At 37.9% G+C, this 19,977-nt stretch overlaps 1 protein-coding gene across 10 annotated transcripts in view; it reads right to left on the minus strand.

Annotated features, from left to right (window-relative positions):
• The window catches only part of MINDY2 (MINDY lysine 48 deubiquitinase 2), a 118,569-nt gene that overhangs the window by 72,567 nt on the left and 26,025 nt on the right, over positions 1-19,977 (minus strand). For 9 of the 10 annotated variants that reach the window (XR_006284210.1, XR_006284209.1, XR_006284211.1 and 6 more), the window contains exons 3-5: positions 10,885-10,949; positions 6,071-6,229; positions 3,584-3,686 (exon numbers count right to left, since the gene is read on the minus strand). Coding sequence is in view for 7 of the 10 variants with exons in the window: in XM_043523699.1 (XP_043379634.1) it covers positions 3,584-3,686; positions 6,071-6,229; positions 10,885-10,949 (327 nt within the window). In the remaining 3 variants the exon portion in view is untranslated. The remainder of the gene's footprint in view (positions 1-3,583; positions 3,687-6,070; positions 6,230-10,884; positions 10,950-19,977) is intronic. The other variant, XM_037911305.2, reaches the window with a different exon arrangement.

Below are 19,977 nucleotides of genomic sequence, written 5' to 3' on the forward strand. Positions count from 1 at the left end.
ATTTAGATAAAAAGAATTTTATATTTGTTAAAACAAACTGGCTTATATAGTCATCAGTTTAGAGCAAATGCATGTATTAGTTTGCAACTTAAAAGTTTTAAGTGGGTCAAGACCATTATTTGGGCCCTTATTTAGGCATTTCTGAGTGCACTGCCTAAATCACTTTTGAATATGAAATTTAGGCTCATAAATCAATTAGGTGTTACAACACTGAGGGCAGCAATGCCTAAATATCTTTAAAAATCTGAAGTTAAGTGTTTACCTTGTTGACCTAGAGGATATTTTTTCCAAGAACTATTATTTATATTTTCATTACAGTAGCACAGAGACCCCAGCTGAGACTGGGGTACTATTGTACTAAACACTATACAAATACACAGTAGGAGACAGTTTATAATCTGAATAAAGATGACAAAGGGTTGGAGGAGAAACAGAGTTCATAGAGAAATGAAACTGACTTGCCTTAAACCACACAGCAGCCAAGTGGCAGAGTCAGGAATAAAACTTAAGTCTGCCACAATAGGACACTGGAATAGGATTTGAGAGTGTCTCCTGGTGCAACCTGGACTGTGAGACTGCTTAGCCCTCCAAATCTACTAGCCTGGGTTGCCTCTCATATTGTGAGGCTCATGTCAAACACAGAGGTTCTCAAACTGTGGTTTGTGGAACCTGGGCGGCTGCGCACGAGAGAATGAAGGGCCACCCACCTAATTAGTGGAGCTGCGCAGGCGTGGCTCCACTAATTAGGTGCCTGGAGAAGATGCAAATATAAGGTGAGGTGGTGGCCTTGGGGGGGGTGGGGTAGGTGGGAGGGGCCAGTGGGGTGAGAAGAAGGGGTGGAGGAAATTTGGGATGTGCAGGGCTGCGGCAGCCAGAGAAAGAGGTGACTTTCCCCAGCTCCAGGGCTGCGGCTACCAGGGAGAGACAGCCCTCCTTCTCAGCCTCAGCTCTGTGGCTGCTGCAGCACGGAGAAAAGGGGCACACCTATCACATTAGAAAGGTAAGTCTACTGATATTAAAATATGAGTTGTGTGCTTTTATTTGTAGAACAAACAATGTTGTTTATCATTTTTTTAATATAGTGCTTTTATCCAAAGCGCTTTACAACAGTTAGCTAACAGTACAAACCACATTTGGACAGATCATTAAGTGGTCCTCCAAGATCCTTAGCAATTTTCAAGTGGTCCGCAAAAAAAAAAAGAAAAAAAGAAAAGAAGAGTTTGAGATCCACTGCTCTAACAGGTACTGCACTTACACAGGCATCCATAGGCAGGGACACACCCAACTGAGTTACATGAATGATCTCCCAGCCACTCATGAACCATCAATAGAGAGGCTCTCGCCAACGCCCCCCTTCCCCAGCTCCATATACCTGACCAGTGTAAGTTCATATTTAGTTCACCACTTCTTCATAGGAAAGTAGATATGTACCATCCTTTGTAATCAAAGCTGAGATTTCCCAAGCACTTCCACCAAAACACACTTTTAGGTAAAATATAAAACAGATTTATTAACTACAGATAGATAGATTTTAAGTGATTATAAGTGGCAGGCACAGAGATCAAAGTTGGTTATCTAAGAAATAAAATAGTTAGAATTTAAACTGCATTTCTAACAGACTAAACAAGATTTGAATCAAGCAGTGTCTCACCCTAACAGATGATACAAGCAGGTTACAGTTCCTCAATACACACAGACTGGACTACCTTCCAGCCTGAGACCAAACTTCCCCAGTTCAAAATCTTTGTCTTCCAGATGTGCTTTAGGTGTTGAGATCTGGGGTGAGGGAAGAGAGGCCAAGTGATGTCACTGTCTCTCTTTTCATACTTTCTTCTAGCTGCTAGAAAGATCCTTGCTGTGCTGCAGGGATCCGTCAGTCCCCATTTGACAAGCAATAATCTCCACTGCTTTAAAGAGCCTTTGGGGTAGGATTGTTTTCTTGAAGGGCTATTAACGCTGTCCGGGGCCTTCTTTGTTGTAACTGAAAGGCTGGCTGTGGGCGTTCCCAACCTCACAACATATTTCAGTAACACATATAGCAATACTTAACTTCACATACAATGACAGTACATACAATCCAACAGCATATTAAAATGTTCAACAGATCAAGACTTGTTAAATGATACCTCACAAGGTATACTTTGTACAACACACATCAATCTCATGTTAGTGATGAATATGGGGGGGGAGGTCCCAGGGTGCTACTTTAAGGTAGAGAGTGTCACACCTATCCTCTGTAACACACTGCCTCAGGTATAAAACCTTACGGAACTGAAGAGATCAGAAAGTTTGCAAAAGTCACAAAGCCTTGTGAAACTAAACACTGGTCAGGCTTGTGCTATACCCCTTCTGATACTGACAAACAACATTTTCACAATGGTTTCTGTGGCATATTTAGAAACAGTATTGTAAAGACTACTAACTTCAAATTAAAAATGGAGTCCACCCATGAAATTTTGAATGGATCTACTTCTATTTAAATTTCAAAGTATTAAAGTAAGGCTATTTGTAGAAGAATCAGAATAAAGCTTGGCACCAGTCCTGAAATTTCAAGAATAATCTTTAGCTCTTCAAACTCTCAAACTACTTACATATACTTGCAGTTGTATAGAAAACTGAATACATGGTGATACATACTTGTTTTCAGAGCACAATGGATTTAAACCTTGCAGTAACTGAAAAGTTGAATGAAAAATTTTAAGCTCCTGTGTTTTCTGTAGATCATCACCACTGATGACCCCCACTACCGATTAGAGACTCTGCCTCTCACAGTGCAACATAATGAGCCTCCAACTAATGATGGCTCCAAAAATTAATCCCTGCCTGAATCAACTATAGTCTATGGATCAAACTTTAGAACAAAAATGGATTGTATTTTTTTGTGAAATACATGCTCACTCACACGTGCAGTTTACACATGTGCATTTTTACTGACACTATTTTTCATATCCCTTCACCAGTAAAGGAAGGCTCCCTTATTACAGAGTCCAAATGCACAAACCACAGAAAGAACAGCTGATACATTACAAGTCTCAGCAATAATGTATAATAGCTTTTCTTTATGTTTCCAATCTGAATCTTGAGACCTACCATGCGTAGAAGTACTATATCTTTCTAAGAGTGATTTTCCCCTTTCCAAATGATATAAAGTTTCCATGTCTAGACAAGATATGTTGAGACATAGCAGATCTAAAACCTGTCACTGACCCTGACTGAACGTTGCCCATGAGACCTCAAACTAATGAAATTCTGTAAGAAGAGAAAGATTTCTCCAGCTTTTTAAAATTTAAAAATAGCAGAGCTCAGAGGTTTGCAAAGCTTTGTAAATTCCAGCCTCAGAGGGCAATCCGAGTGCAGATAGTTTAATGGGCAAAGATGCAGTTGAGATTTAGTGTGCATGATTAACGCAGTATATCACATGGATGTCACCACCACGAGACAGACTACATATACAGTAGACCAATATACAAAATGTATAATTAAAAAAGTTTAATAATTTTTAAAAATGTATAAATGGATACTGCACTTCATTAGTTCCAGTAATTAAAGAAGAAAAAAAATTACAATGGCAGCATTCACCCACCTTCACTAACCAGCTCACTGTTGTCCGACTGTTTACAACAGATTATCTTCTCCACCAATTGATTGTAACTACAATTACCAACTGCCTTCACAATGTCAGCAATCTGGAAAAACAAATAATTCATTTATCTTTATGAAGAACAGAAAATCCATTGTTTGCTCCTGTGTGCCTACTGGAATTGTTCATAAGATAAAATATATCAAAAATGAATTGTCCACAAGAGGTTTTAGTCTTTTGGGTATACCACACTAAGGTCAATACATAACCCTGGGTTGAAAAGCCTTAAGCCAAGGATGTTGCACACATTTTGTGGAGTGCGCAAAATTACATTTTAATTATGGAGTATGAGCTAGGGTTTAAGTTTAATACTACACGCTGCCCTCAATACAGAGTTATATCAGTGGGCAATCTACATAAAAAGATCAGGGGTAGAATCAGTCTTTTAAGCAATACCTCAACTTTCAGTTATTTATTATTTTTTCAGTTGTGTTATTAGCACATTCAGCATCACTTAGTGGGGAATATGCTCGTTTTTTATAAAAAACAATTTTTCCCACTTCCTTTCTTATTCCCTTTTTTCTGTATCATGCCTTCATACTTTCCAGACCCATTCTTGCAGGCACCCTGCAAACTCAGGCTGCATTAGTTGTACTTTGTACACATCTGGAAGATTCTCTGCAACTATGAGAGTTACAAACTTTATTTTTTAAATGTGAAAACTTAGACTCTGCAGAATCAATGTGTCATGTGGGTCACATAAAAAAAATCAATCAATACATGCCTACTTAAGCCACATTTCTTTATTCCTTTTTAGGATACATTATAATGTGTTGCAAATCACTTACATGTATGTTCCAGAGGATCCCAAAGAAAAAAGTTAAAAAATGAGATGGCTTCATCTAGTAGTTTTTTTGTGTTTGTTTTTTTAAAATACTCAAACATTTAGCATACAAAAAAATAATGCATTCCTAATTTCAGGAAGGTTATTACAAAGTTTTCACAATTTAAAAAAAGTATATGTCTGCCACAGTTGTCTCCGGAAGCTCATATAAATCTTGATCTATACAAAATCAAGTTAACTAATGTCATCTAGATTGAAAATGTAGATGTTATTTGTTACATAAATATTTTTCATCCTCATTCCCTTAGCTTTTTACATTAAAGTAGTAACATAAAAAGCTAAGGAAATTCTGGATCTGTTCGATCAGCGTGGGAAATGACTTCCAGAATTAAGGTCCCTCCATTAAGACATCCTCCCGACCAAATCTCAAGATACTCAAATCTTGAAACTATAGCATGAGCATGTCAGCTGATTTAAACCATATTGGAAGATCAGAGTCAGATGCTCAAGTAGCTGAGACAAAACTTGGCAAATACCAACTTAAAATCTAAGTTCTTCAGACCAAGGATCACTTTTTCATGTGTTTCTAAATCAGTGGGGCTTCAGTCATAGCTGGTGCCACAAAGGACTAACCTAATAATAAATAACTATTAATATCAGTAAGGAAGGCTTGATTTGCACCTGGAAGCAAATAGGAAACCAGAAAAGTTTTGGAACACCAACATGTGCTTCTCCCTTGGCCAAAACTACAACAACTATTGTTTCTCCTGTTCTCCAACATTGTCACCCATAGAGTTCACAAAGATCTGGACTATAGATGTAGGGTGCACATCAGAGAGACAGGTTGCTGTCTGTAGTGCTAAAATGAAATGAAAACATTTTCTGGCCAAGAAAATTGCCAGGTGAAACAAAAAACACAACCAGAAAAGAGCCTAGATAATTACAAGACAGAGTTACAAATCATTAGGAACACATCAATCATACAGACAGGCTATTCTAGCCGTATAACTCCCCAGCCAAACAGTATCACCTTCTTTTCTTAAGTGGATGGCGCCTCAGCCAGCCCATCTTAAGAATAAGTGATATAATTTTGTTTAAGATAAAAATTTCGTTTTTTCAACTTGGTTTTAATACTCTCAGTTCTTGAAACAGAAGCTGCTAAAAGCAGGTAGGAATTTCAGGAAGGAGGGAAGTCACATTACGTTCACTAACTTCTTAGTGTCCAAACTCTTATATGAGCAAACAAGGTAAGAAATGAATACCACTCCTGGAAAGGGCAAAAACAAACTCAATACTTCCCTAGACCAGCAGTGCTATTTTGCACTGATGCAGGACTTAAAACAGACTTGTCTAAAAACTGGAACTTTATAATATTCAATCATTGCAAAGTTATAGTCCCTTAAAATGAACAGTATGATTTCACACCACGCTTCAAGGTGAAATTTTAATCTTTCAGGGTGCAGACTCAAAAGAAAACATGATCAGCTCACTGTGACTCCTGTCTACACAACAACAAGAGAGACTAGGAGCCTTAGGTTAAAATTAAACAAGAATCTGAAAATTCTGATGTGCCATACACATCAGTAAAATGTAAAATAGTTCAGACAGGAAATAGATAACTCATCATCTAAGCTAATTTTGCTTACCTGAGGATCCACTAACCATCCATGGTACAAAGGGATATCAAGAAGGTCAAATACTATGCATTCAGGTGTGTATTCAAAAACTCGTACACCAGTGAACTTCACGTTCACATCCAGACCTGTCTGTAGCTTATGTAGGATAGCCATTGCATCACTCATGTTCTGACAACCAAAAGAAAAATATAGATGAACCAAATGGATGGCACTAGAGCATTTTCTACACTTGGTAGCTACTCTTGTAAGTTAATAATTCATCTGATTCAGTGTTTTATATACAACTTGCAAAAGGGCACATTAAAGTAAACAATGGATTCAATACATTTTCTCAGTTACACCAGTATCACAACTTAAGATGTATCTTCAAATACAAGAAAATATAAATTCACTTACAAATTTTATGTAACAAATAATCTACATGTACTAAACAGCACAATTTAAGTTCATTAAACCTATTTATATATATTGAGGTACTATGTCAGAGGTCCCAGTCCCATATGAAAGGCACTGTACAAGCAATATAACAAAGACAGCTCCTGGCCTTAAGACTTAAAGTAAAGAGTTTATTTTTAAATAAGATCAGTTTTCCTACTTTCTAGCCCTGATTTCAATTTATTGATTTGAAGGATGGGAAAGTAGCAATGCACAGAAGAGTCTGGAATACCATTTGAGGCATAAGTTTATATAATACCCACATCAGCAATGGCTGAAGACTCTGGTTCCATGTTACACAAACAAAAGGAGCTGTATTATGAAACTCGAATGGCGTTCTTAGAAATACAATACCTCACCGGAGCACTATGAAATATTTGCTGAGAAAATAGATGAAACAACTAGGTTGCCATAAGGAGGATTGTGTTTGATACTCCACAAAGTGAGCGCTAATAAGATTAGAAAATACTGGATAAATATGACTATTTATATATTTACAACACAATTTGGCATGGAAGTGAAAATATACCTACACTAGCCTCTTTACAGATGTAAAGGAACATACCAAAAAAAAAAAAGTTGCATGACAATTACATGCTAAACCCATCCAGTTGGGTAAGGGGAGGCCAAAGAGTAAATGGGTAGCTAATTTAAATGGGTAGCTAATTTTCTTCAACCTTATTCCAGTACACTGTGTCTACCACTATACAATATTTTTCCAATAACTTCTAAACCACAAGACTTATTGTAACCACTGATAATTTAGCACTCACTTGGACACATGAAGCATTATATGTCAGTTACACCAATCAAAGTTTATAACACAAAATAAATTTTAGATAATTTTGAAAGACTATGCTCCATGTCAATTTCATTTTCCACAATACCACTCAATTTGCACAGCGAATATAAGATGTATGTGTAAATCCTCCAAAACCAAATAAGGAGATTTAGTAATAAAAAGTAAGTAATTCCATTTCAAAACTCTAATCATTTACTCCCAATGAAATCCCCCCCTCTCTCCTTTAAGAATTTTATGCACAGGGAATAAGCTATGAACACATGTAGATGGAGCTAGAAAAATTCACTCACTGGAAGCAAGTATGAAGCTTTTCCTGCTACTTGGGGTCATATGTTAGCAGTTTCTACAAAAGTCAAGCTTTTAATTTAAAAAACAAAAACTATTTTTCTGTTCTTTATGATTCTAGAGTAAATATTCCAAAATGCAAACCAACTAAGCATTGTCTTCCCAAATCTGAGGTCAGTTCCAATGCCTTTGCACAGCATTACCAAGCACCAGCAGAGTGTTTAGACTTGGGTCTGTTTCACTGCTTCTATTCAGAACCTGTGGGAAGCAATGAAACTCCAGAATTGTATCAAATTTACACTGTTGCTGTAGCAAAAGCAATAAAACATAGCACCAGAAGCAGGCACTTCACAGAGGAGACAGAGTCAAAAAGTGGAGACTAAAGGTAGATGAAGGATGACACTTCTTCACACTACCCAGGACCGAAGAGGCTCTAGGTGAGAAGTCAAACAGTGGAGACCTGACCCACTCTATTCCCTCACCCCATAGTAGCCAGGAAGCTGAGGAGAGGAGTACAGTAACAAAAGCTTCTCTCCTTCGCAGCAGCCAGGAGGCTCTGGGATGGGTAGGAAAGACAAACATTGCCTTACCAGATCATTGGTCAATCTAATCTTGTATCCTATCTCCAACAGTGGCCAATACCAGCTGCTTCAGAGGAACATGCAAGAAAAACTGCAGTAAACAGTTTTACAGTAAACAGGAATAGCCCATTCATAGGGAAAGTTTCTTCCACTGTAATCTAGATGTTTTCATTATCAATATAAACATGAATGTCAACCTTTTTCTGAACTCTGCAAAGCTCTTGATCTCATTGGTATCTTGTGGCAGTCAGTTCCACAAGCTAACTGCGTGTTTTATGAAAAACTGTTTCCTTATTAGTCTGAAATGTGTTGCTAATTGATTCATTAAAAGGTCCACTTTTCCTTATATTAGGAGAAAAGTGGAACAGAAGTACCCAACCTATCTTCTCTATATACTGTTCATTATTTTGTGTATCATGTTCTTTTTACTGGAATATACCAGCATAGATCCCCTTCATCTTTTCTATCTCACACTGACTAGTAGGTGCATCTTGTAAATTTAGCAAGGTCTGTAATAAGAAATATTTCTGCATGATCCCAATGTTTTGTCCTAATCGCTTAAGGCAATACAAGTGATTAAAATCATGTTCTAAGATTTTAAAGTTTCAGTTCCTTGAGAAGAAGCAATTTAACAATCAAATACCAACAACTGTAGCAACACAAAGGTTCATCATTTTTGTGCATTGTAGCAAGGTCTGCACGGCATGTTAGTGTACCTCTTCTTGAGAAGTCAGGAACCTCTCCCTGAAAAGTCAGGAGCAATAATCAGTTTCCTTAGTTTTAGATTTCTTAATTTATTTTCCCAATAATTTATTTATTTAATCTAAGGGATTTCTTTTCAAGATCTGAAGTAAAGTTTGTGAATGATGCTGCATTAACAGCACTAGACACTGAAGTCCCTGACTGATCTAATCTTTGTAGCTTGCCTGATTTGTAGAAGTACGATCTCTAGTGCACTGCCATGCATTTTTTCTGACTAATATGTCAATACAGGAATAAAGACCCTAAATGTCAACTTATGCCTTAGCTTGTGAAAGCCCTTTGTTTCAAAATTGTGACTTCAGTTATATCTGTGTAATGCTCAGTTTATTAGTGGGGATGATGTATGAACCAAGGAACATCCACCTTGATTTTAGATACCAGGTTGAAATTGTGAACTCATGTTCCTAGACATTTGCCTTTCAACCACCCACAAGTGGCTCAAGACACCTTTTAAAGAAAAACTGATTACATCAGTCACTGTTAGCACTTACATAGGAGCTCGCATACAAGCTTTCATGATGTCATTTTGCCTTTTTAGTACAGTAGTTAAAATGGAGCAAGAAAATCCATTTCCAGTTGAAAACAGATACAAAGTTAGGTATACATTTATAACAAGTAACCTATAAGATTACAATAAACAAAATATAAAAAAAATATTTCTTTCCATTCCTTTCCCATTTAATCTACTTTGTGGTCAGATTCACTGTTTTATTGATGGTACACATCTTTCTCCAGATCCTACAAGAAGATGTTTACCAGTATCACAAGCATCATCAAATCTCAAAGTGAAAATGAAGAGACATCAGACAAAAGTGTGCTCTGAAACAAAAGTGAGGAATGAGCTGAGCATCCTGGCTGGTGTTGCTATCAGTCACTTCTTAAACATCAACAGGAAGCACAAAAAGTTGCACATTTTAAAAAAGGACTTAAAAAAAAATTCAGAATGCATTATTGGTGCTATATCAAAGAATAGATTTTCAAAAACTTCATGCAGATCACGTCCTTTTAATTTGGGTACATATAGTGATTTTTGGTTTTAGTAAGAAAATTACTATTTGCACATACCCCAATTGCCTCTACAGGGTGGTTTTTAAAAAATTAATATTTATAGTGACTCATCCCAAAAGGCTCCCAAAGCTCGTTTCAAACATATACATAGGATCACCCACCTCTGAAACTAAATGCGGCAATCACTCTATACCAGCAGTATCCGCAATAGGTTTGTTATTAAAAATACATACATGGTAGACATACCTTTACCTCAGTTATATTTAAAAATTGAATAAGTATATCAACTACTATATCCTCAATTGAAGTTAAAAGAAATAGCTATAAAACACTTCAGAGAATTCTTAAGACTTTCTGTACTACTTCTGTGATCTGGTTACAGCAGCATCTACAGATAAATTTGAAGTGATTAAATTTTCTATTCCTATCTGAATAGGGTATGCTAATCTGAAAAGCATGGTTTTCCGCGATCACAGATTTCTCAGAATAAGTACCTACCACCAGTACTCCAGGGACATCTGAACTGAAATATGAACTACTTTAAAATAAGTACAATGGAGTCTGTCATTATATTTGCTGCAGATAAAGGAACTCATTTTGCCATGGAGGATATAACAGCATGCAAAGACATTTTATTTTCTTTGCTAGAAGAGAGGCAAAGACTTAGAAGTCAGATTGAACACTAAGCCCAAAGCCAATCTGTTACTATAAACAAGAAAAAACGATTGTATCTTTTCAAGAAAGTGATTTGTATAGCAATAACTAATCTTCTCTACTTTAGGATAGATACTGTAAAACTAAGTTTGATACTGAATAAATAAGAACAAAGGCTCTATTTTCCATACATTGGTGAATTTTACAAATCTCAACAAAAATAATTTAGTGGGAAAAAAAGCTTTAGTTCATTACTGAAAAACAAAAAATTGCTTTTTAGAAACTCTGTTTCTTACCTGCTCGTAATTTAGACGTTGAATTTCAGAAATCTCTTTTGGTTTTGCATCAAGAATATAGTCTCCTTAAAAAAAAAGTTTTCAAGTTATAGTTTATTCTACAACTCAAAGCTTTAGACAACTTTTAAAAAGTACCTCTATCTGCCTGAAGCTCTTTGACAAAATGGTAGCATCTTTAATTAACAACCTTTAAAATAAATAAATAAAACAAAAAAATTTACCACTGGAACAACTTCCCAAGGGTCATAGTGGATTCTCCATCACTGACATTTTAAAGTCAAGATTGGATATTTTTGTAAAAGATATGATCTAGGAATTATTTGGGGGAAGTTCTATGACCCCTGTTATATATGAGGTCAGTGATCCCCTCTTACCATAGGATCGATGAATTTAAGTTTAATGAACTGATGAGTGCCCACTTCCTCAGAACTTTAATCAGAATGGTTAGGGAAAAACTACATACACAATCACATCAGAAGTGAAACCCAAATGTCAGGTAAACATTTCAGTTGGGCATGTAGCTATGCTATTTGCTGACTTTTTTTTGTGCTAGTACAGTCATTTATTCCTAGAGTTTGACAAAATATTGTTTGCAATGTTCTTTTAGTGTTTTATAAATTAATTTTTATTGGGTCCAATTTTTCCGTTTTCTGTACAGTTTTCAATGTGTCCTGAAGAGAGTTAAATATTAATTAATATAGCTTATGCCTTTATCCAAGGCAATAGGATTATTAAAATACAGTATGTTATATATACACAAAGTTATACAGACACAAACTTGCAATTCTTACATCAAACAAAAATATCCCCTCCCTATTTGTATCATATTAACATACATGCTTGTGAAAATCTGGTTATACTGTTTGAATCTCTCGTCTATTAATTTCCCATTTTTATATGTAACCTTTATAAAATATTCAAATCTTTGTTTTTATACATTACACTTTGTTTCTGTTCAAAATGTGTTTTTTCCCCAGGAGACACATGCCGAAGTGAAAGTTACAATTCTGCTTGCACAGCAAAATATTCCTCTTGCACAGTGCAGACCACCTGAGCCCCTTGTTTAAAGATATCTTTCCTGACAGCCTTATTGCCCATTCAGACTAAACCTTGGACTAGATGGGAAACAGCCCTCTATTATCCAAGTGAAGCTGGCAAATCCCGAGTCATATTTCAAGTTTAAGCCACCAAAAGAAATTGTAACAGCAGCAAAGGGGCCGCATGGCAATATAACAAAGTACATGAATAAAATCAGACACCACATTAGAAACCAATATAGATTTTAAAAGAAATGTGAAATCTGAATCCTTTATCTATGTTTTGTTAGCTTCAGATTCATTAAATTCAATTACTTCAAATAAATGTAAAAATAAAGGACTGTATTATTTGGTTGTGTTTTATTTAAGTTTAATTTTAATTTTGCATTTATTTTAGAATCTGATTTTAGTTTGCTGTAAATGTAATATGAGCAATTATATCCAAATCAAATACTACTGAAAAGTAGGGTTGTCAATTAATCACAGTTAACTCACGAGATTAAAAAAATTAATCGTGATTAATCATACTTATAACAATAGAATACCAATTGAAATTTATTACATATTTTTGGATGTTTTTCTACATTCAATATTGATTTCAATTACACAGAATACAAAGTGTACAGTGCTCACTTTATATTACTAGTATATGCACTGTAAAAATGATAAACAAAAGAAATAGTATTTTTCAATTCACCTCAGACAAGTACTGAAGTGCACTCTCTTTATCGTGAAAGTGTAACTTACAAATAGAGATTTTTTTTGGTTACATAACCGCACTCTAAAACAAAAGATTGTAAAACTTTAGAGCCTACAAGTCCACTCAGTCCTATTTCTTATTCTGCCAATCGCTAAGACAAACAAGTCTGTTTACATTGTCAGGAGATACTGCTGCCTGCTTCTTATTTACAATGTCACCTGAAAGTGAGAACAGGCCTTTGCGTGGCACTTTTGTAGCTGGCATTGAAAGATATTTACATGCCAGATGCACTAAAGATTCATATGTCCCTTCATGCTTCAGCCACCATTCCAGAGGACATGCTTCCATGCTGCTGCTGCTCGTTAAAAAAATAATGCATCAATTAAATGTGACTGTACTTCTTGGAGAGGGAGAACTGTAGGTCTCCTGCTCTGTTTTACCCGCATCCTGCATATATGTCATGTTACTGCAGTCTCGGATGATGACCCAGCACATATTTGTTTTAAAAACTTTCACAGCAGATTTAACAAAAATGCAAAAAAGGTACCAATGTGAGATTTCTAAAAATAGCTACCGCACTCAACCCAAGGTTTAAGAATCTGAACTGCTGTCCAAAATCTGAGGGACAAGGTGTGGAGCACGCTTTTAGAAGTCTTAAAAGAGCAACACACTGATGCAGAAACTACAGAACCCGAACCACCAAAAAAGAAAATAAGCTTTCTGTTCGTGGCATCTGATTCAGATGACGAAAATGAACATGCATCAGGCCGCTTTGCTTTGGATTGTTATCAAACGAAACCCATCATCAGCATGGAAGCATGTCCTCTGGAATGGTGGCTGAAGCATGAAGGTACATATGAATCTTCAGCGCATCTGGCACATAAATATCTTGCAATGCTGCTACAACAGTGCCATGCGAATGCCTATTCTCACTTTCCGGTGACATTGTAAACAAAAAGTGTACAGCATTATCTCTTGCAAATGGTAACCAAGTTTGTTTGTCTGAGCAATTGGCTGAAGTAGGACTGAGTGAACTTGTAGGCTCTAAAGTTTTACATTGTTTTATTTTTCAAAGCAGTTATTTTTTTGTACATAATTCTACATTTGTAAGTTCAACTTTCATGATGGAGATTGCACCTGTACTTGTATGAGGTGAATTGAAAAATAGAATTTTAGGTTTTTTTTTTGTTTGTTTGTTTTTTACAGTGCAGATATTTGTAATCAAAAAATAAATATGAAGTGAGCATTGTACTCTTTGTATTCTGTGTTGTAATTGAAATCAATATCTTTCAAAATGTAGTAAACATCCAAAAATATTTAAAATAAATGGTATTCTATTGTTTAACAGCGCGATTAATATTTTTAATCATTTGACAGTCCTACTGAAAAGTGTTTTTCAAATGGATGATCACTATGAGAAGGTGATATGCAAAATAAACATTGTTGTATTGATAAAACAGTTCTTTTTGTTAGGTTTATATAAAAAACAGTTTATTTTTGAATATTTCTCTTATACTGTCCACTGACAATGTGCCTAAACCAGGCGTTAACAACTCAGGTCCTCAGGGATCTCCAACCATCATCCAGGTTTTTGTTCCAGACAGCAAATAAACTGTTTTTATTAAAATCCATTAGTTTGCATTGCATATAGAATACTCACATGCCCTGGACGTTATGACGAATTAGGACATTTAAGTGTTTCATATGCAATATTAAGCAGTGTACATTTTAAAACGAACTATTAAGTGCCAGTTGGTTTAAAACCCTGGACTATTGGCGGTCACCAAGGACCAAAGGTGATCTAACACACCAGCTGGAAAATCTCACTCTTTGGGACTGTAAATCTCACTCTTTAGGGCAGCCAAACCTCAGCATCTCTGTTAGCTATTAGTTTATCGAAGAGAACAGAAAATCCTAAGACATATGTCTAGACTTGGATTTTTAAGATGTGATGAAATAATATAGAGCAATGCCCGCACAGCACAGATGATCATAACCCCAGACAAATACATTCTTAAACAAAGTTAATGAGAGATCTTGAATCAATACCCAAATTGTTGTTTGGCATGAGTTACAGACCCTCTGAAACAATAAATCTGTAGACACTGATAGAACATAGCAGTATCTGCTTTATATGTCAGATTAAAACATGGTATTAGATTTAGTTTCAAATAGTTGTAGAATTTGACTAATGCATCCAGATCTAATAAGCTATTTAATTTGTGTATAATGCACTAATCAAGATATATAAAAATGAGGATATTGGCAGCAGCCAACTGGCTAGGAGTACTGCAAAGAGCCAACTCCTTTCCCCACAAGCAGCATTACCTTTTGTCTCTTGGGAGTAAGAGATGTGTGGGGACCAACGGCTCTTGTCCCATCCCATTACTCTATACACACACAAGTTAGCTACCAGCCTTTCAGAATCCTCCCAATGTTGCTTCATTTTGCCTTGCAGCATCAAGGCTCCTTGAGCATGGGCGTGTATTTGGCACGGTTTACCCGTCCCGGACACCTGCCCCTTCTGCAGCAGGAGGGAGACCCTGGCGCACGTTTACTTGGAGTGCGCCAGGTTGCAGCCCCTATTCCAGCTCCTCACAAATATTTTGTTATGTATCTGGCTACACATTTCCCCTCACTTCCTTATCTATGCACTCCCTATCCGTGGCCCCACAAAGCCACAGGACCTCCTGGTCAACCTCCTCCTGGCCCACCTCCTCCTGGCCCTGGCTAAAATGGCCATCTATAAAACCAGGGAGACGAGGTTGGCCGATGGAGACTGTGACTGTGGGGCCTATTTTCCTCCATCCGTTCACGCATCCGGGCATAGTTCCTCTGGGCGGCATCCACTGACTCCCCTGACGCCTTCAAGGAGCAGTGGGCGCTGTCCGGGGTTCTCTGCTCGGTATCCCCGTCAGGTTCCCTTTGTTTGACCCTGTTCCTGTTATTTTATTAGTTGTCCCCCAAAATCACTTGGCTTCCAGGTCCTGTGGATCCCCTCCTTAGGCTGGGGGAGGGACCCTTTAGCAGTGGGCCCGCCCACTTCCTGGATCCCAATAGGAGCATCCTTCTCCCCCAAACCCTACGAGTTAATTCTTCCCTTATCAGATATTAACTCACAATCTCCTAACAGGCTCTCTGAGAAGAAAGAAACAGTGGAAATTTCCTCACAACAGGCAGCTTCTTACCATAATCTGAGAAAACCTAGCAGATATTTAGCAAGAGATCCAAAAATTACTGTGTCCTCATGAAACACTTAATAAGGGGGACCATCTGTCATGAGAGCCTGACTCGCCCCTATCTTTTGAGCTGATGTGAGGCTACTAAGAAAAGCTGTCTTTGCAGGTAGGTGGTGGCGGTAAAGGGAACAGCTTGCTCAGCACCAAGGTGAGAGGGGGGAAGAATCCATCAGCTCTGCTAATACTTAGGCTTGGCAGAATTGAAGTTTTATTTTATTATTTTGACAGATAATGTTGATGTTTATTTTTAATCATGGTTTCCAATTTTTATTATTTACATTTTCACAGTTGAGGGAGATTATGGAGGGAGGGGTCAGACAATGACAGAAGATGATGAGATTAAAAATGTTCAAGCTTTATAACTGTTAACATCAGCTGTCAGCATCAAATATCAAAGTAAATACCCTTAAATCAAACTAAGTTCTCAAGCAGCATTTCTCTTAGTTTGCCTATTTGGAAATTTTGATTAAGAAAACACTTTCTGGTTGGTTTGTGAGCGTACAGTGAAATTGACGTTTATGACAATTATCGAGGAAAATCTCATCCTTCCAAGTCTACCAATACTATATTGAGGTCACAAGGATGAGGGGGCTTCCAAATCAGTGGAAAAACATGAATGGAGCCTTTAAGGAATCTTCCTGCTATGGGATGGTGGAAAAACATGGCCCTGGATAGGAGTGTGTTATGCAGATATTGCTGCTAGAAGGAACCTTACGGAGCTGATTGAAAAATTGAGATTTCAGAGTTAGTAAATAGACCAGTATTGCTGAAATTGGTGATGTCAGGGGAGAAAGCTGGCGCCGAGATCCCCAAATGAAAAAATCTCTTCCATTCAGCTTTATAATTAAATCTGGTTGAAGGCTTCCTGCTTTAGAGCAGAATGTTCTGAACCTCAGAAGAAAGCTTCTTTCTGTGGACATCATCCAGTCAGCATCCTGGCTGTCAGATGTAACAGAGTGGGGTCCAGGTGTATAATCTAACTATTGTTCTCAAAGACTATGCAGCCAGGGCTGGTAAGGTGATGGTGGCTGTGTTGAAAGGCTCATCAGTTCTGAATACCAGAACTGCCTGGCCCATACTGAGGTTTCCTCAGTACCCTCGGCATCATGGGCATTGATGGAAAGGTATGCATTAGTCTTAGTAGCCAGGCAATACATTTTTTTTTTTCCAAACACACACACACACACACACACACACACACAAAGACATCTGTCAGGGAAGATGGACTCCAACACCCTCTTAAACAGATTGTCAGACTTCTGTTATTCTGGTCTGTGGCAAATAGGTCTATTTCTGGAAATCTCCGCTTGTGAAAGATGCTATGTAGGACTGAGTCTCTGACAGATCACTCATGGTACTCTGAGAACAGCCCATCAGCTGTTCTATGCAAATAATAAGACCAGGAAGGTGCAAGGCACCCAGTGTGGTTTGGTTCAGAATACACCAATTCCACGGCCACATGGCTGCCTGATAGAGCAGGGAATGATCTTGCTCCCCCCTGGCCTGTTGACATAATGCATAGTTGTGGTGTAGTCTGTCAGAACATGTATTGTGGAACCAGGAATGCTTTTTCATACCAGCTGGACAGTTCTGAGCTCTAGATATTTATGTAGAGAAAAGCTTTTTGAGATGTCTGTCAGAGTGTCTTGGGAGGCAGCAGTCTGTAGAAAGGTACTCTGTTGTACACCTGATGAGGAGAAGGCTTCTTGAGGGACTGTGACCATCATGTCCATGGAGTGCCTTCTGGATAAATACACTGATTTCAACTTCAACCATCCTGCAATGGAAAGTAGATGAAGTCTGGCATAATCTCTGACCTACGTGCATGAGGCCATGGGTCCTAGTAGCCTGAGACACGTTCTTACTGATGTTCTTAGTTGATCTTGAAGTGGGTTGATAAAACATATCACTGTTTGGAATCTTTTGTGTAAGGTAAGCTGTCACTGACCTGGACTCTATCAGTGTTCCTAAGAAATCTATGCTGAGTCAGTACAGTTTTTTGTCTTTTGATGTGGGTCTAGTGAGGCAAACCACATCAGATTTAGTGGTGATCTTCCTCAAATCCTCTGTAGTGGTGATCTTCCTCAAATCCTCTAGTAGTCAATTTATGGATGATTCTTTATCTCCTTAGATAATCTACCACGACTAGTGAATATGTTCAGCGCTGTGGAAAGACCAAGGGTAGGACTGGTAACAAGATGTTTCCACCAGGAATCCAACTTATTTCCTGTAGCCTGGATGGATTGATATATAGAATAGGCCTCTTGCAAGTCAAGAGCTGCAAATCAGTCCCGAAGATCTAATGAGGGAATTAGAGGTCATAATCACCATCCTGAACTTGAAATAGCAGATTTTAAATCTTATCAGTTCTAATACCCTCGGGAGGGGAAAGGAGAGTGTCTAACCTAACAAGTTTATCTATGGGAAAAAGATGTGTGTTTTTGTAAACAGATGATTAAATATATAAACTCTGATTCTGACTAATACCTGCTAGCACAGTGTCCAGAGCAAGGGAGAGAACTGCAGAGGTTCTGTCTCACAGCCACAGGCCATAAGAAAGAACTTAGGGACAGCTGGACCTGTTCCAACCTTTACACCATCAGGTGGGGGCGGGGGGTAAAAGGACGCCTAGGATGAAGGCATAGCCCCACACTCTTCAGGCCAAAAGAAACCATCTCACATGCACACCAAGAGCAAAATCCATTTAGCCAATCACTCAAAGAAGTAGTCAGTCAGTCTGTACGGGGAGATGTCAGCAAACCAGTAAAGTGCCTGCAACCACTACGGCTTATTGCTAAAAGCAGGATGTCAAGTCAGCAGAACATAAAGTGGCCATGTAGCAAACTCAGCTTGACCAAAGAAGCAGGGGAGGGGGTTTTCGATGCCACAGAAAGGGCAGCTTGACCCAGTGTCTTTCCTGATAAGCATTGTGTTGAAGCTGCTGATACATGCATTTTAGAAGAGCAGGATGTCTACTGGGGCCTCAAGGCTGCAAACTCCGGAAAAACTCACACCTGGTTAATCAATAATCAGAAGGAGCCTCTTGATTGACCATTGGAACTGCTTGCTTAACGAGTTTTCTTTAAGGGACATGTCATTCTATTACTAAATGTAATGTATAAATAAGGGAGAAAAGTTTGAGGTAGTGGGACTTGTCAGGACTGGACTCTCCCTCTGGATGCATCATGTGTTCCTCACCAGCACACAGGCTGTCGCTGTGCCACTCAAGAGCCACACTCAGCTTTGGTAATTATCAAGGGTTGGGGGTGTTTTACTAACCTGTTGCAGACGTGTGTATAAAAGTGCTTGAGACTAAGTAAAGTTTAGCTTTAAGTGAAAGCACTCGTGTTGTCCTGTTTGTGCCAGCCATCTATTGGTTGCACAGCCGTGTCTCCCCTGATTTATTTCCTGACACCACCTCGCACAGAGTAAAAGTTACCAAGAGCTTTGGGTTGAAAGAACCCTGGGTAACAAGTCCAGAGTTGTAATTCATCCTTATGAAAATGTTATAGCATATTCTCCAGAGCTAGTTCACTAGTAGGGCTGCTTAAGAGTTTCTTTGTAGCATTAGCAATGGTAGAAGTGTTTTAAATCTCCATTATTATTCACTGTTTGCTATATGTAATAGGTGCTGGTTACCAAATTTCATAAATAACCTCAATCTATATGCTTAGAAAAGTCTTCAAACAGTAGATTAAAAGAAAGGCTACTGGGAAAAAAACAAACAAGAATTTTTGAATTATAGCAACTAAGAAAAATTTAATTGCAGCTCCAAATTACAGATATGTATATGGCCATATAGACCATGTGATGTTTCCCATTCTTTCTTGCCATCTTCCTATAGCTCTTGATGGGACAGAGATGACAGTAGCCCTCAGTTAAAATGATCTCTTGCAAAACAGCCATTACCTCCCTTTGTTCCAAGTAAGAGTGAAGCAAAGCTGCTCTCAAAGAAGATGGTGTTGCCTCGGCCGTGAGGGTCCACGATCTCCTCAGCGTGGCTTAAACTTCTTTCCTATTGAGAACAACAAGAGGTGGTGGCCGTTTCCTAAGAGAACAGTTCTTTGGGAAATTCCCTGAAGACCAAAATTATATTTAATCAGCCTCAGTTATGAAA

Source organism: Chelonia mydas, chromosome 10 (assembly GCF_015237465.2).
Source record: "Chelonia mydas isolate rCheMyd1 chromosome 10, rCheMyd1.pri.v2, whole genome shotgun sequence".
Lineage (NCBI taxonomy): Eukaryota > Metazoa > Chordata > Testudines > Cheloniidae > Chelonia > Chelonia mydas.